This window comes from Hemicordylus capensis, chromosome 17 (assembly GCF_027244095.1).
Source record: "Hemicordylus capensis ecotype Gifberg chromosome 17, rHemCap1.1.pri, whole genome shotgun sequence".
Classification (NCBI taxonomy): domain Eukaryota; kingdom Metazoa; phylum Chordata; class Lepidosauria; order Squamata; family Cordylidae; genus Hemicordylus; species Hemicordylus capensis.
This window is the reverse complement of record NC_069673.1, coordinates 12,984,369-13,001,855: the sequence shown is the minus strand read 5'-3', so window position 1 is coordinate 13,001,855 and position 17,487 is coordinate 12,984,369. Positions and strand designations below refer to the sequence as shown.

Below are 17,487 nucleotides of genomic sequence, written 5' to 3'. Positions count from 1 at the left end.
GGCGTGGCAAGAATCCCGCCCCCGAAAGTAAATAAACAAAGCCCTCGCATCTGCCGCTTAAACGTTGCGAACTCCCTCGGCAGACGTTAAATCATTTTCAAGTACAATAATAGTGTGGGAGGTAAATTAACTAACCATTAACCATCTTATAAATACACAATTAACATGCCAGCGTTTATATGACACATTGATGGGGCTGCAGTAACGTTTGATGGGGAGGCCTTTTCCCAGGCCCGGGAGGTGCTTCAGGCTGCTGCTGGATCGAGACCCCGTTCCCGGCACTCTGGAGGTGAGCGATGCCGACCTCTTCCTCTGTCCAGTTGCTCCCGCGTCCGAAATGGTGGTGTGTTGGGAGTGTCTGCAAGTGTTCAAGCTGGCGAGAGAGATGCAGGTGTGGCAAGAGTCCAGGAACGGTTCTGCATCCCAGCATTTTTCTCACACACGGGATCAGTTTCCTTTGTAGCCGAGGTTCCCAGGTGTTGTTGACTACAGCTCCCAGAATCCCCAGCTGCGATGGCTTTTGGCTTGTCCAGCTGGGTTGGACAAAGACTCTCTACCCAGATTCCATCCCCAGCTTTAGAAGAAGGTGGGCAAGAAAACTGTCCTAACCAGCTGGGAGTTCCGCCCTGCTCCATCCCTCAGGACCTTTGAGAAATCGTTGAAGCCCCATCCCTCGAGAGGCGCGTTTTAACATTTAAAAGGTAAAGTGTGGATTTTGACTCCTGGCGCCCACAGAGCCCTTTGGTAGAATGCAGGAGGGGTTTCCCATTGCCGCCTCCCACTCAATATAAGCGGATGCCTTTCAGCATCTTCCTAGATCACTGCTGCCCGATATAGTACCAGCGGGCATTCGAACAAGCAACCTTCTGCTTGTTAGTCAAGCATTTCCCCGCTGCGCCACTTAAGCTGACTTTTAGCTGCACTTTATATCTGGTGGGTTTTAAATTTAACTTTTTAACTTGTAGTTTCAGCTGAGGCTTGTTTCTAGGTGGTTTCCATTTTATTTTATGTTGCTTTTTACGGTGCTGATTTTGTTAGCTACCCCAAACAGCTCTCCTTCCCAAGGGCCAGTCTTGTGGTAATGAGAATGGATTGTCCCCGTAGCTAAGCAGGGTCCACCTTGTTTTGCATTTGGATGGGAGACTACATATGAGCACTGTAAGATATTCCCCTTAGGGGATGGGGCTGTATCTCAGTAGAAGACCACCTGCATGCTTGCCTGCTGAAGGTCCCACATTCAGTTATTGGTAGCATCTCCATGAAAGGCTGGGAAGGACTCCTTCCTGAAACCTTGCAGAGCTGCTGCCAGTCAGTGTAGACGATGTTGAGCTAGATGGATTAATGGTCTGACTCAGTAGGAGGCAGCTTCCTGTGATTTGGAGATGTGGTCATAGCTCAGTGGCGGAGAATCTGCTTTGCACTCAGAAGGTCCTAGGTTCACTCCCTGGCAGCATGTCCAACTCTGGCTGGGGGAGACCCCTCTTTGAAACCCCGAAGAGCTGCTACCAGTCCGTGTAGACAGTACTAAGCTGGATGGACCAACAGCCTGACTCAGTCGGAGGCAGCTTCCTGTGGTCCTAAGCAGGGTTCTGTTTCTAACAGTGACTGGCCAGATACCTCGAGATGTGCACAAGCAGGTCGTCTCCTGGTGTTTCATGAATAAGTGCAACTGAGCTCTGTGCTTTTCCTTGATGCAACATTTATCTATTTATCTATTCGGTTTCTGTACTGCCCTTCCAAAAATGGCTCAGGGCGGTTTACACAGAGAAATAATAAATCAAAAATAAGATGGACCCCTGTCCCCAAAGGGCTCACCATCTAAAAAGAAACCTAAGACCGACCCCAGCAACAGTCACTGGAGGGATACTGTGCTGGGGGTGGATCGGGCCAGTTACTCTCCCTCTGCTCAATAAAAGAGAATCACCGCGTTAAAAAGGTGCCTCTTTGCCCAGTGAGCAGGGGTTCGGCAGACGATATGTGCCTTGTGTTTCTATTTTGTTTTTGTTTCCCCCTCTTCCAGGCGGGCCGACGTACAGCCCAGCATGGGGCGGAAAAGATAGTTGGGGCCAGGCAGCAGCATTCGGGGGCAGGATGGCTTTCTTGGACAACCCAACCATCATCCTGGCTCACATCCGGCAGTCGCACGTGACCAGCGATGACACGGGGATGTGCGAAATGGTCCTGATCGACCACGATGTCGACCTGGAGAAATTCCAGCCCTCCTCGGCCAACGGGGACCACGCCTTGGAGCCGCAGGGCAGCAACGGCGAATCTCAGGGTTACGTGTACTCTCAGTCGGTGGACATTACCTCCAGCTGGGACTTCGGCATTCGGCGGCGATCCAACACAGGTGTGTGGCCGCCGGACGTCTCTCTCCCTTTCTCGGCTTATTAGAACCCGGGGCCGTCTGCTGAAGCGGAATGCTGGAAGACCCAGAACAGACAAGAAGAATAAATTAGGAACATAGGAAGCTGCCTTCTACCGAGTCGCACGCTTGGTCAATCTCGCGCAGGTCTACACCAGGGATTCCCAATGTTGAGTCCCCAGAGGTGATTGGACTTCAGCTCCCACAATCCCCAGCCCCGATGGCCTTTATTTGGGGATTATGGGCGCTGAAGGCCAGTAACATCTGGGGACCCAACTTTGAGACCAGCAGTGGCTTCTCCAAGGTTGCAGGCAGGAGTCCCTCTCAGCCCTCTCTTGGAGATGCTGCCAGGGAGGGAACTGGGAACCTTCTGCTCTTCCCAGAGCAGCTCCATCCCCTAAGAGGAATGCCCTACTGTGTTCACGTGTAATCTCCCATTCAAATGCAAACCAGGGTGGACCCTGTTTAGCAAAGAGGACAGTCCATGCTTCCTATGCTTGTATGCCGAAGGTTCCCCATTCCCTCCCATCTCCAAGATGGAGCGGGTCATCCTGCCTGCACCTCTGCCGGTCAATGTCGGCAATACTGAGCTAGATGGACGAAGGGTCTCTCTATAAGGCAGCGTTAACTTTGTACTATAATGCTGAATTCTGGTCAAGTACCGTAATAAAGAAGTTGATTGTGTAAGGCAGCTTCCTATGTTCAGCACTTGCCTTGGTCCTGCCCCTTGAGGTCCAAGTGTCGGAATAAAAATAATACGTAGCTTGCTTATAGACCCTCAGAATCTACCAGCTGATTGAAAATCGGAGGCGGGGCCAAATACAAAATGGTGGCTCAGTGGGTGGAGCCAATTCCTTGCTACAACCCATGAACAGTACACCGGATCACCTACCTCTGTGAATACAGATGTACATCTGAGTTGCTAAATCTGAGCGATTCAACCTACTTTCTGGAAGAAACACCTTTTCTTGTTACTGTTAACCAATGGGCAGTTAGTAACCCATAACAATCTATTGCTCATCTTCCAGAGATCTACTTTCTACCCATTCCTACTATCACCGTCTTGAGTTTTTTTCTTTTTTGAAAGACAATTCCCATTCATTAAATTGACTTCTTCTTTTTTGTCTCCGGAAATAAATCTAACATTTAAAATGCAGGGAGAGTTTAAGGAGCTTGTAGAGAGATCCAGCCTCTGTGGTGTTGATATTTCACCTATTTAAGCGACCCTATTTTTGGATGTGGCATTGAGAAATACGTAAAAGGGAAAAAATGATATTCCCTTTTTTTTTTTTTTTTTGGTTAAGATTTGACTAATGTTGTGAAGATACAAATCATTTATTTTTACTACCTATAAACTGTTTCAGCACACTGAAGAAAAAGCTATGCTAATTTATATAGAGTTGACATTTTATAATTTTCATGATTTTTTTTAGATAAAGGATTTTATATTTAAAACTTTAATAGTCTAGTCTGAGTTCATTTATCTTTAATTTTTGAAACGGGGAGAGTAATTCATAACAGTAATTTTATTCCTGTAATGTAATATTCACTTCAGTTCATTTGTGCATTAAAATTCCTTTAAGACCGTTATTAATGATTTATATAATGAAATGTCATATTAATCACAGAAGTTTTCACATTTTATTATTCTCTTCCATGTTAATACTATCTTTATGATCTCTATTAATGTTTTATATCCTCTAATTTCAATTATAAATCAAGAACATGTTCATATTTTTGTTGGTATTTGCTTTTCCAGGGTGCCACCTTTTAAAATTTTATGTCTTTTTCTGTTCTTTTCCCACCCTCCCTGTGCAGGATGAAGCATCTTTATTCATAGAAAGGTAGTTAATTATGTCTTTGTTTAATAGTAAACTTTCATTGACAAACTTATCCTTGCAATATTTCTTTCTTCCAGCCCAGAGACTCGAACGGCTACGGAAAGAGAGGCAAAATCAAATCAAGTGCAAGAACGTGCAGTGGAAAGAGAAGAACACGTCCTATTCAGGTGAAAAGCATGGTGGTTTGAAATGATCATCCGACTGCCCCAGCCTTGAAGCTATAGAATTCTTCTGTTGGAGGGGGAACCTCAAAGATCTTCTAGACCAACACACACACACACACACACACACACCCGCTCAGTGCAGGAATCTGCTTCAACATTTCTGGCAGATGGCCAATAGAGTCAGGATTTTTAGAGTTCTAAGGAAACCTGGTTTTCTGTTGCCCATGCTTAGCATTAACACACACCCATTGTGAAACCGTGATTCACTCTGGGAATGAAGGAAAAGCAGAGGCTTGCTTCAGAGAGGGAAGGTAGAGTGCATTTTGGATGCTGATTTGCAAACCATGGTTTTGAGGAAACTTGGTTATCCTTCCAGAGATGGGAAAGAGGGTGCATTCCGGAAGTGGACTCCCAATTTGCAAGCCATGGTTTGCTGGGAGTCAGCATTACGCCTGCACTTGGCCGCTCAGCCAAAAACAGTGGCCAAAACAGCTGTCACAGCAATCCGTGGAGAAGAACTCCAGAGATCCACTTGGGGTCCATGCCAAGGGAGGCAACAATAAACTCACGCCTCCCCGGCGTTTCTGAAGAGCAGAACTACATATTGAAATGCTCGAGCCAACAAAACGCAGGCCTGGAACCCAAGGGGGGTCGTGCTTTCCCAGAAAGGCCCAAGAAGTAATGCAGGCAGCACGAGAACATAATTGCAGATGAGATTTTGAGAGTGGGGTGGGGGTCGAAGGATTGTCTTGAAAATAAGCATAATAGCTGGAACAAAGCCTGTCCTAAGACAAGAATACGTTCTAGTGTCCGCCCTGTCACAGTTAAGGGAGCATTTAATCATTGTCTCATCTCTCACGTTGCCCTACTGGGTATATATTTTTATGTTTGGCTTTGTTTTTTTTCTGTATGCCGACACCTGCGCGTCTTCCATCTCAATATCTAGGCAGGCGTGCCAGCTCCAAATTAAGCAGAAGTTACAGCTTAGCTGCCGTTTTGACAAGTTTTTAATTTTGCCACTTAGCAACCGAAGCCTGTGCGTCCCCCCCCCCCCCATCCCGATCCCCAACAACTCCCTTCTTGGTTGTCCCCATCCAATCTGCTCCGGCAGCAGTTCCAATCCTCGGGAGGGGCAGCGTGTAAATCTTGGCGAAGCACACACATCCAGGCGCGCAGATAAAAGAGAGCAGAGGCGGAACCCGGGCGGGCAGGCTGGCTGCTGACCGGCCGACGGTGATTGATGGAGTTTGGGGGCTCCTGGTTCCCGGAGCAGATGTGGCCCAAAACCCTCCCAGATTCAAGGGCTGATCTGCAGAAGTCAAGAAACAGGTAGAGCTCGGAGACTGGCTGAAAGGATTCTATAGCGATTTAATGTAGCATTAGCCTTCGAGTGTGACGTGGAGTTGTTCCTAGAGAAATTCAGGGAAACGGGCAGTTGACATCACAGGCTGGGACGGGGGTTAGAATACAGTGAGTAAAACCATAAGCCCTGAACAGCTTAGGCCCGGGGTATTTAAGAGAACGTCATCTTCGCCAAGAGCCCCACCGCCGGTTAAGGTCATCTGGAGAGGTTCGTCTACGGTTGCCACCGGCTCTTCTGGTGGCTACTTGGGTACGGGGCTTCTCCGTTGCAGCCCCTGGACTTTGGAATGCCCCCCCGGTTGAAATCAGAGACTCCCCATCTCTGGCAACTTTTTAAAAGGCACTGAAGACACATCTACTCACCCAGACTTTTAATTAGACTTATGGTTTTAATGTGGTTAATGTTGGTTTTTGAAGGTTTTTAATGTTTTAGATGATTTTAATTGTTAATTGATGTAATGTTTTAAATTACTTTAATTGTAAACCGCCCAGAGTCTGTGCATAGAACTGCTCAAGACAGTTTCAATGACTTTCACACCAGTCAATGCAAAGAATTAGAAATTGATCTAAAAATCGGCAGGTGACGTCCACCATCTCTCCCCTCCATTTCTGTGCCTGCTGTACCTTTTTAAATTTGTTGTTTATCTTTAGATACTGACATATCTCTAGGCGGTTGGCATTAGAAAAATAAAATGCATTAGAAATTAAAAACAGACAAAAACAAAGCAATGTAAAATTTAACAAAAAGCCTGCATAAACAGCTATGTGTCTCAAGTAACTTTTTTGAAGTCAGCCAGAGACAGGGAAGTTCTTATCCCGACAGGGCATGTTTTTAAGGACAGGCTTCTAAATCATCTCTTGAGTTCAGACTTGAGTACCCCTGTCTTATTCCGTGTCTGTTGTTTATCCCTCATTCAACCCGTTACCGCCTGTAGGCAGGCATTTACAGAAGTTACGCCATTTCCTGAAGAAGCTGACATGGAGAAATAGCTTTGGGTGTTATTAGCATACTGATAGCAGCTTGCATTTTTGAAAAGGCTGGAGCAGATTGGTCACTACCCTCTCTTCTGCCTCCACCGTCTCCCAGTCGTGATCCTTTGCCATTGGCTCCCTCCACTGGGAGGGGGTATACGGCACATGTCCTAACTTCTTTCTCCTTTCTGAACCGCAGCGGAGGAGCTGAGCTTACTCTTCGAGAAGAAAAACTTCCGCTTGAAGCCTCCGCATACTGTGAAGCCGTCGATCCTCTCGGTCCGCCTAGAGCAGTGCCCCCTGCAGCTGAACAACCCTTTCAATGAGTACTCGAAATTTGACGGCAAGGTAAGCAGGATCGGCCCCTCCCTATGCCAACCGCCCAACCAAGTGGGGTCCAAATGGGAAAGGTTTCTGATTGGCTGGCTTCGTGCTGAAGCTCAGTGCTCAGCGCGCACACACTCTCTATGGGGTACCTGAACTGAGGGTTTGCCACAGAAGGGGTGCACTCGTTTAAAAAGGTTGAGAACCCGTGGCAAGGGTGAGCGACGTGGGCATTTTGGGGTGGGTTTTAAGCTGTGCTAGGGAAATCTTGCACATTCTTTTGGACAGACGGTCAAGAAAGAAGGGCTTTTGCTCAGTACCAGAGAAGGTGCATACAGACAGTTCTTGGGTTTCTAGAGAAAAAGGATCTCGGACAGTAAGAAACAATACTGGCTCAGATAGACCAGTGGTCGAATGGGACAAACGGAGTCTCCATGATGATACCTAAGAGACGTCTCTTCCGATATACACCTCCCATCCCCAAAGATCTCTGGGAGAGGCCCTCCGCGGCATTGCTATGGCTGGGGGATTGCATCTTTTTGAAGCACTGTAAGGACCAGCTCCTGTAGTTCCTGAGAGCACACGCCTGTTTCAGTTAACTTTCTTATCTGGATGTCGCGGGGCCTTCTCTGTGTTGGCACGCCAGCCCTGAGCTGCCAGAAATCCATTTCCTCGTCTTGTTGAATTGTTCATTCAGGTTAATTGCTGGCTGACCCCCATCTTATATGTTGCCCCGAGGTCAACTATAACAGCCCCTCCTTTTGAGAACGGCTCTTTCTATGCTTCACTTTGACAAGCTGCAGGAAAATTGGTGCACGTTGGAATGCCCGGAAGAGGTTACTGGTGGCGCCCAGTAACGTCTGTCTGTGCTTGGAGACCCGGCTGTGAAGTCTGACCTCTGGAGTCAAACTCAGATAGGTTTGGCTGAACTGCACAAAAAGAAAATGGGTGCCCCCTGCTTAGCAAAGGGGTCAATTCATGCTGCTGCCACAAGACCGGCTCTCCTCCTTGGGGGCTTGGAGAAAAGGGGAGTAACAGTCTCTACTCCAAAACCTATGACTTTCCCCCATTTTAAAATAAATATCACATCCAATAGTTCTCCAAACTATGTAAAAAATGGATAACATCCAATAAAGGCAGGCAGTGGAAGAGCATCTGCTTGGTATGCAGAGTCCCAGGTTCAATCCCAGCAGCATCTCCAGGGAGGGCTGGGAGAAACTCCTGCCTGCAACCTCGGAGAAGCCGCTGCCAGTCAGTGTCGACAGTCCTGAGCGAGAGGGACCAAGGGTCTGACTCAGTAGGAGGCAGCTTCCATACAGAGCTAGTTTTGTCAGTTTCCATGTCAATTTCTTGCGGCTGAAAAGGACTGTTACTTGAACTTGTTGATCAGCTGAAATTGTTGTTTTGTAACCCACAGGGACTCTTTCTCAAAGCGAGGCTGTAACTTGATACTTATTTGTTGACATAGCAGCCTCAAAATAAACTAAACTGTGGTTTGTTTGTTTTCAAAGTTTGTTGAGGTTTGGTGTATGTTTGTTGTCTTCCTTTTATGCCTTCGGCTGTCTTGAGCATTCTGTTTACAGTGTAAAGGCAGAATAGGGTGGTCCCCCCCCACCCATTTGAATCTCAAATGAGGGTCAGCGTCTCTGTCTGAAAAACTGCTGAGCTGCTGCCCGTCAATGCAGGCAATATTGAGCTGGGTGGACTAATGGTCTGACTCAGTCGGCAGCAGCTTCCTGTGTTTCTCTGTAGTCTGGGCCAGGCTAGCAATGGGGGCCCAGCAAACCCTCCCCCTCCCTCTCTCTGTGCCTGGCTGAACGGGTTAAGCCGCAGTTTTCTGTGACATCTGTACAAGTAACCTGCGGATCAAGTGCAGCCTGCCCACCAGGAGGCCGGAGGAGGGTAGAGCGATACAGGAGAAGGCAAAGGCTTCTTGGAAAGAGTTTAATTCAGGCCTGGAATGTGATGGGGGAACTAGAAAGATGAGAGGCTCAGGAGGAGAGGAGGGGAGAGCTGGTCTTGTGGTAGCCAGCATGACTTGTCCCCATAGCTAAGTAGGGTCCACCCTGTTTGCATATGAATGGGAGACTAGAAGTGTGAGCACTGGAAGATATTCCCCCTAGGGGATGGGGCCGCTCTGGGAAGAGCAGAAGAAGATTCCCAGTTCCCTCCCTGGCAGCATCTCCAAGATCGGGCTGAGAGAGATTCCTGCCTGCAACTTTGGAGAAGCCGCTGCCAGTCTGCGAAGACAATACTGAGCTACATAGACCAAGGGTCTGACTCAGTCTATGGCGGCTTCCTATGTTCCGATGAGGGTTTAACTTTTGGCTAGATTGTGCACACTTTTGCATATTAGTAGGTGTCTTTTTCGAAGAAGAAGGGGAAAGTGGAGATGATTGTGGGAGCAAAGTTCTGGATTCAGAACCCAGAGTCCAAGCAGGCAGACACATTATTTATTATTGATTTTGATTTGATTTGATTTGATTTGATTTGCCACTTCCAAAATGGCTCAGGGCAGTTTACAGGTATCATTGGCTTAGGGACATTACAGGTATCACCCAACCAAGCAAATAAGAACAAAGTTTTGACTGGGGTCATGTCATCTTCCTTTAAAATAAAATAAAATAGTGTTTTATATATTTTAAACCAGTGTGGTGTGTAGTGGTTAGAGTGTTGGGCTAGGAACAGGGAGACATGAGGAGAGCTGGTCTTGTGGTCGCAAGCATGAATGGTCCCCTTTGCTAAGCAGGGTCCACCCTGTTTTGCATTTGGATGGGAGACAACATGTGCGAGCACTGGTAGATCTTCCCCTTAGGGGAGGGGGCCATTCTGGGAAGAGAAGGATCCAAGTTCCCTCCCTGGCAGCATCTCCAGATAGGGCAGAGAGAGACTCCTTCCCATGACCTTGGAGAAGCTGCTGCCAGTTTGTGTAGACAGTACTGAGCTAGATGGACCAAGGGTCTGACTCGGTAGAAGGCAGCTTCCTATGTTCTGAGTTCAAGTCCCAGTTTATCCATGAAGCTCACTGAGTAACTCTGAGCCAATCATTCATCTCTAAGCCTAAGGCCAGATACATCTATTGAATGAGAACTGTCTCTCTCTGACACACACACACACACCCATTTGCAAACATTCAGAAGACTGAAGACTCATGGAATGTTTTTGTGTTTTTTAACATGCTAAGAGCTGTGTTTTTCTGCAAATATTCATAATTCTTTTCCTGGGAATAGTACATGCCTGATTTGCATAATTAACTGAGCCGCCAAGGTCCCCTGGGACCGTGGTGCCTAATTGGGGAGAGATCGGGGGGTCTATTAAGGGGGGCTTTGGGGCCTAATTAAGCGTGCTTTTAAAAACCCTACTTAATTATGTATTTACTCCAGAGGCCGGGGTGACTCTCGAAAATCCTCTCTCAGATGAGAACCCAGAGCTTTGATTCCAGGAAAAAAAAAATTAAATCATTATTAGAAAGTTTCATCTCTCTGCTCACTGGACGGAAAGCAGGCTTGCCTTTCCCTGGGAAGCGCACGGGGGAATTTCATAGCACGCTCGGCACGCCAACTTCTCCCACAGTTTTGTGGCGAGGTTTCTGCTGGTGTAATGGATGTGCCACTAAAGGGAGAAATCAAAACACAGCTACGAACATTATACGTTTTGTCGACTTGCACGGCGTTTACTTTGCTGGGAAGGGGCAATTGTGCAGATGTTCCCAGACATCTGTGGGGTATGGTTGGCTAGCAGCTGGGTCGCAAAGGTGGGGGAAGCATTGAGGAACCGTGCTGCTTGGGATGTCCCGTGGCTGTTGAAAGGGCATCCCTAGATTGGCTTTCTGCAGCCCCATCCTCAGGCAAATCATCCCCCCATATAGAAACACCAGGTCTGGTGCAGTTGTACTGGTTAGCCATGGTTGGATTGGCCTTAACCATTGGCTGCTGCTGCCGCCTCCTTGGGAGGAAAGCTGGTCGGGCGGGCAGGGTGGTGAGCCTGAATTTCCCCCTTTGCTAAGCTGGGTCTGCCTTGGTTTGCATTTGAATGGGAGTGTGTGGGGTTCCAAATCCCCTCCCTGGCAGCATCTCCAAGATTGGCCTGAGAGAGACCCCTGCCTGCAACCTTGGAGAAGCCGCTGCCAGTCTGGGTAGATAATCCTGAGCTAGATGGACCAAGGGTCTGGCTCAGTAGATGGCAGCTTCCTATGTTCACTGTAAGATATTCCGTTTAGGTGATGGGGTCGCTCTGGGAAGATCATCTAAGGTTCCAAGTTCCCTCCCTGGCAGCATCTCCAAGATAGGGCTGAGAGAGACTCCTGCCTGAAACCTTGGAGAAGCCGCTGCCAGTCTGCGCAGAAGGCTACTAGCCTGAGGGCTATAGACCACCTCCAGCCTCAGAGCAGGATGCCTCTGAATCCCAATTGCAGGGGAGCAACAGCAGGAGAGAGGGCCTGCCTTCAGCTCTTGCCTGTGGGCTTCCCGGAGGCATCTGGTGGGCCACTGTGTGAAACAGGATGCTGGACTAGATGGGCCTCCTTGGGCCCGATCCAGCAGGGATGTTCTTCTGTTCTTACAATACTGAGCAAAATGGACCGATGCTCTGACCCAGTAGAAGGCAGCTTTTTGAGCTCTGTTTTATGGAACGTAACATTTCCCCCCCTCCCCAGTTATCAGAGTCATCTCACTTCTGTGAACGGTGTTGGTATCTTTGGTTGTAAATTGTCTTGAGCATTTTCATGGAAATGTCGCCGGTCAATACGGTGAGCTGATCATGCCACACATTGGGCGCGCAATCCCACGGGGCGCTTGAGCTCTTTCTGGGTTGATTCTGAAAGACGGGACCCTGCAGATTTTTATGTACTCCTCCATTCTCCACACTTATATCTCCCCTTTCCTCCAGGGGCCTCCGTCTGAAACACATAGACATCCCCCCCATTTAAATCCAGACCTCAGTGCCTGTGGTGTGTGTGGGGCAAAGGAGTTTATGGACGGAACGGCCCCGGACCTCTTAATTTCTTGATTTCTTTTAATTAAGAAAAATCAACAATTTCTTTGTTAGCAACTGTTTTTAACCACGAGGCGGGGTGTGGGGGGGGGGGGAGGGATAATTCATGAGTACTAATTGCTTGGCTGTTAATTTTCATAAGTGTTGATAGAAGCAGTTCCTTAAATTAAACTTTGTTTAAAGCGTATCAAGGGAAATATTCGACAATGTCGGGCCTGAAGTGAAAATTAATATGAATGCTGTGGCAATTAACACGTACTGGTTAATAGCTTTTAGCAGCATTTTGGGATGATAGACCTTAAATACATTTTTCTCATGCTGCTCTTGTTTCAGTCGCCTTCCACTGTATGTCTGGATAATTATGAACAAATGTTTTCCACAATCACGAGTATTAAATAGCTTTTCTGGGGGAGTGGGGGGGGGGGGAGAGAGAGAGACATCCACACCAAATAAGAAAGGAAACACAGTGAGGTATACCCTGTTTTTAAAAAACGCGAGAGGTTGATGCTAGATTAAAACCCTATTGTGCAAAATTTGGAGGCTTTGGTTTTAATTTGGCATATTGAAATATGTCTGGCCTGAAGTGGTGCGTCGGATTTGGAAATATTTAGTGTTTTCTGAGCCTTAGAAAGGAAGCTGCCGTCTAGGATAGAATGCTTAGGGGGCCCCACAATGTGTAGAAAGCTGAAATCTGATGGCTAAAAACTCTGGAAATCTGACTTCTCTGGGTTTGATGGCCTCTCTTCCTTGAGACACAATTCTGCCACATGGCAGCAACGGTTTCCAGTGCTCAACAAGCCAAGATAGGGACAGGGGGCTGTGAGAAATTTACATGGCAAAGAGCATACACACTGGCTCCCAGTCGGTTTCCGGGCCCAATTCAAGGTGCTGGTTTCAACCTTTAAAGCCCTAAATAGCTTGGGGCTGGGTTACCTGAGCAACCGCCTTGCCCCATAGGTCCCGACTGGTCTTTAAGATCCTCTTTGGAGACCCTCTTCCAGTTGCCCCTGCGGAATGAAGTGAGGCAGGTGGCTACCAGGGAAAGGGCCCTTTTGGTGGTGGCACCCCGTTTATGGAACAGCCTCCTCAGTGAGGTTCGCCTGGCTTCGTCGCTTTGTTCTTTTAGATGCCAAATAAAGACCTTTCTGTTCTGTTCTCGGGCCTTTTCAGTTTCTAAAAATTTTGATCTGATTGTAACTGGTTTTTTTAAAAAATTAATGGTTTTAAATTGTATTGTTATTTGTATTTTCTTTCTCACCCTTTTTTTGAGGGGGGGGGTCTGTTATGATTTAATGTGTTGTGTGCGTTTATCTCATGTTTTAATGTTGTGTTGTAAGCTGCCCAGAGAGCAATTTGTTATGGGGTGGTTGTATTATCATTATAATTTTTTTAATTTATTTTATTCGGAAGGAGGAAGCCATCTTCTATTTTATTTTATTTTTATTTTTACATTTTATATCCCACTCTTCTTCCAAGGAGTCAGATGGTCAGTCCATCTAGCTCAGTATTGTCCACACTGACTGGCAGCGGCTCCTCCAAGATTTCAGGCCAGAGTCTCTCCCAGCCCTACTAGGAGATGCTGCCAGAGATTGAACCTGCGACCTTCTGCATGCAAAGCAGATGCTCTACCTCTGAGCTACGGCCCCATCCCCTAAGGGGGAATATCTGTATATAGTATATTCAGTATGATGTGTTAGGGGAGCAGAGCTGGTCTTGTGGCAGCGCGCATGGATTGTCCCCTTTGCTCAGCAGGGTCCACTTTGGTTTGCATTTGGATGGGAGGCCACGTGCGAGCACTGTCGGATATCCTCGTTGGGGAATGGGGCTGCAGCTCAGTGGAAGAGCATCTGCTTTGCAGAGTCAGTCCCTGTCGACATCTCTAGATAGGGCTGCCGCCGCCGCCGCCAATCTGTGAAGACCATACTCAGCGAGATAGACCAATGGTCTGACTCAGTATATGGCAGCTTCCTATGTTCCTACGCAGGGCTGCCAAAGACCCCCAATCCTGAAACCTTGAGAAACATCTCCGAGATAGTGCTCAGAGAGACTCCTCCTGATAACCTTGGAGAGCTGCTACCAGTCAGTGTAGACAATGCTGAGCTGGATGGACCGATGGTCTGACTCTGCCTAAGGCAGTTTCCTTTGCTCACTTGTTCCTTTTGGCTGGCATTACTCACAATTTGGCCAACACTGTGCATCAGTGCACGGGTTATTTCATCACGTTCTCGCCGTTGGTGGAACATCCTTAATTCTCACAGCAAGTCACAGCTCTTGGTAGTTAAAGACAGGTAATTCTCCCCCCACCCACCCTTAAAACTCTGAGAGCCTGCATCTCTTCATGTGTATATATAAATAAAAATATAATTCAATCTGGTGGTAGCCTCCAAGAGGCGGGCTCAGCAATTTGATTACCGCAAGCATACTTTTTAACTGCTGTCAAAAGAGACGGCGTCTTGTATCAACAGCTGCTGGAACACATGCCCGCTTTCTGAAGTCCTGGCTCTAAATCATAAGCCGGTGATGAATCTTTATCTGACACTAATACTTTTTAACTTCATAAGGACAATTAAAATGAATTGCCACGAGATGCTCGCGCAAGAAAGCCTCGTTGCATCGGGACATGCCTTGCACATCTCCGATGGGCAGGGGGAGACAGGGCAGACAAATGTGAAACTGCTCCCGAATGTAGCCTCGGCGGGAAGGTTCGGTTGCATCGGTCCAGCGCTCGGTTCGGTTGCATCGGTCCAGCGCTCGGTTTGGTTGCATCGGTCCAGCGCTCGGTTCGGTGCCTTTGCCGTGGCATACCACCGTGACAGACTCCTGCCTGAAATCTGGGAGAGCCATTGCCAGTTGGTGTAGATCAGGGCTGCTCAATTTCAGCCCTCCTGCGGATGTTGGCCTGCAACTCCCATAATCCCCAGCTATTGGCCACGGGGGGAGTGGGGGGAGAGAACCTAAGCTGAGCAGGTCTGGTGTAGATTATTCTGAGCTGGATGGACCCATGGTCTGACTCGGAATAAGACAGCTTCCTATGTTTGTGGATGGTGCTGTCGCCCAGTAATAGAGCATTTGCTTTGTGTGCCGAAGGTTCCACATTCACTCCCTGGCAGCGTCTCCAGGTAGGGCTGAGAAAGACCCCTGTCTGAATCCTTGGCAAGACGCTGCCAGTCAGTGCAGACAGTGGTGAGCTAGATGGGCCCGTGGTCGGACTGCGTATCGGTCAGTGTCCCTGATGAAAGAAATTGGACCTCCCGTTCTAGACCCCAGAGCTGTACTGAGCTTTGCCGGGCATAACACCCCTCTGTGGGAAAGAGAGAGCGGCCGCATTCTGATCTTTGCAGGAAGGGGCAAAGCGAATGGAGCGCTCCTCTGCTGGTGGCTCTCCACGTCCCCCGACCCCACCGTTGGGCTGGAGCCCGACTCTGTTGAGTACTTAGCCCAAATGAATCCTCCAGACCGGCCGTGCTGAGTTCTGGCCGGTAGCCCACGTGTGTGCTAAGCAAGCAACTCGCCCCAGCCTGGAAGAGTTTAATTAGCTCTCAATCGGGCTTAATGCATTTAAAAAAAAAAAAAAAATCAATGAGTGGCACGGGCCCACAGTCAGGATTCCAGCTTGCCTTCTACTTCTGTAATTGATCCCTCGGTGGCGCATACAGCCCCCGCCATCACCACATCCCTCTCTCCCAAGCTGGGCCTCGGAGACAACGGTTAAGAACCCTTTGGGCTTCAGTGTCATAACAAAGCGGGGGAATCGGCTATTTACTAGAGTTGCTGGCATTTGGGAGAGGCCCTGTGCCTCGCAGAGCTGCCCCGGGCAGAAATTCAACAGGGGCACCTAGCAACCGAATGTGGAGCTGCACCCATTGGATTTCTGCCTGTCCATATCCCTCCCCAGCCAAAAGTCGAACCAGAAGCCCAAGGTAAAAACGTCGGTGCAGTGAGCTTCGTTTCTAAAGCCAGTGTAACGTGCACACAGTACAACATATCTGTGTGTTATGCTGGTCTCTGACCGTAATAAAGCTTGATTGATTGATTGAGATCTGTGTTTGTGTTTGTGTTTGTGTTTGTACACACACACACACACACACACACACTGCCCATGCCAGAACAGCTCTTTTGGTTTACATCGAAACATTCAAACCATTTAAGAAGTAGCATGCAACCTAAAAATAAAATTAGTTAAAATATTAATGTGAAACTCATGTTCAAAATCCTTTAAAACTAAGTCAATGTTCTTGAAAGCCAGGCTGAAAAGATGGGTCTTTATGACGCTCTCGAAAGCATCCAGCGGTTCGCGTGGTGAGCGCCTTAACTCGCAAATTCTTCTCCTTGTGAGGCACGAGAGAAACTAGTAAACGCCTTAACGTCTCGTTTGAAACCAAAGGTTTGTTTTTTTAAATATTTGAATTGGGCAGTTGAGCTATTTAGGCTTCAGAGTCAGTTAGCAAGGGGGGAAAGGCATTTCTTCCTTGGAGTGTGGTCCATTTGAGCATACCTGGTGCTGCGTGGCTCACCTGAAGGGGTTTACCATCGTTCAGGTGGCTCGAAATACGTGCCCAATTCACAGATTCTGTTTGGGATCTGGATGGTTCCTTGCCACATGTTGGGCCTTACCTCTAAGACGACCCTGCTGTTAACACCTCTTCAACTTTGGATTAATTGTTGGTTTGGTTTCCAGCTTGTGGGAGGATTTCAAAGTATCCTCTTTAACACCCACTCCCTGGACACTGTTGCTGGAAAGAGGACTGTCTTTGCAGACTCTGTCTTCCTTGCGGAGAATGCTTGGGAGAAAAATCGCCCCGGGTTGTGAAACCATGTGGACTAAAAGGCATCAACTTGGCACGAGCGGCTCCCGCGTCTAAATTTAACCGGGGAGATCGATATGGCAACTTTGCAAAAGGGAGAGGAAACGTCTGCTGCAGAAGCCGCATCTGTGGTCCAAACTGCAGGGCCAAAGTTACAGCGTTGAGTTTTCACCAGTGTGGTGCCGTCTGAGGCATAAAGGGTCCTCTCTTCTTGGAGTGTGGGCATGTGTTTTTAAATCCAGTCCTCTGCTGAATTTCCTTTTCCAAGGAACCCGGGGCATCCCTGGGAACTTGCTAACTGAGCTAAGGGGCACCTTTTAAAAGTGGTGCTTCTCTTGTATTTAGCAGGAGGAGAGCAACTGACCTGATCCAGCCCCAGCACAGCATCCCCGCAGTGGCTGTTGCTGGGGTCTATCCTGTTTCTTTTATATATTGCCATTCAAGTTATTTATTTCTGTCTATGTAAACCGCGTTGGGAACTTTGGCTTGAAAAGCGGGATTGAGATAGCCTCCATATTCGGAACTCACCTTTTTTCTCGAAGAGAAGATTAATCACGGCAGAAGTGCTTCCTCGCGATCTCTAGGGATTACTGCCGGTCCGAAGGTGAGGGGGATAACTAAGCACTGGGAAGGGTGCTCTTACCACCCCCCCCACCGCATTT

The 17,487-nt window shown here is 48.0% G+C and overlaps 1 protein-coding gene across 1 annotated transcript in view; it reads left to right on the top strand.

Annotated features, from left to right (window-relative positions):
* The window catches only part of MAPKAP1 (MAPK associated protein 1), a 112,561-nt gene that overhangs the window by 11,362 nt on the left and 83,712 nt on the right, over window positions 1-17,487 (top strand). The window contains exons 2-4 of the mRNA XM_053282117.1: window positions 2,021-2,350; window positions 4,284-4,373; window positions 6,904-7,052. Coding sequence (XP_053138092.1) covers window positions 2,092-2,350; window positions 4,284-4,373; window positions 6,904-7,052 — 498 coding nt within the window. The 5' untranslated portion in view covers window positions 2,021-2,091. The remainder of the gene's footprint in view (window positions 1-2,020; window positions 2,351-4,283; window positions 4,374-6,903; window positions 7,053-17,487) is intronic.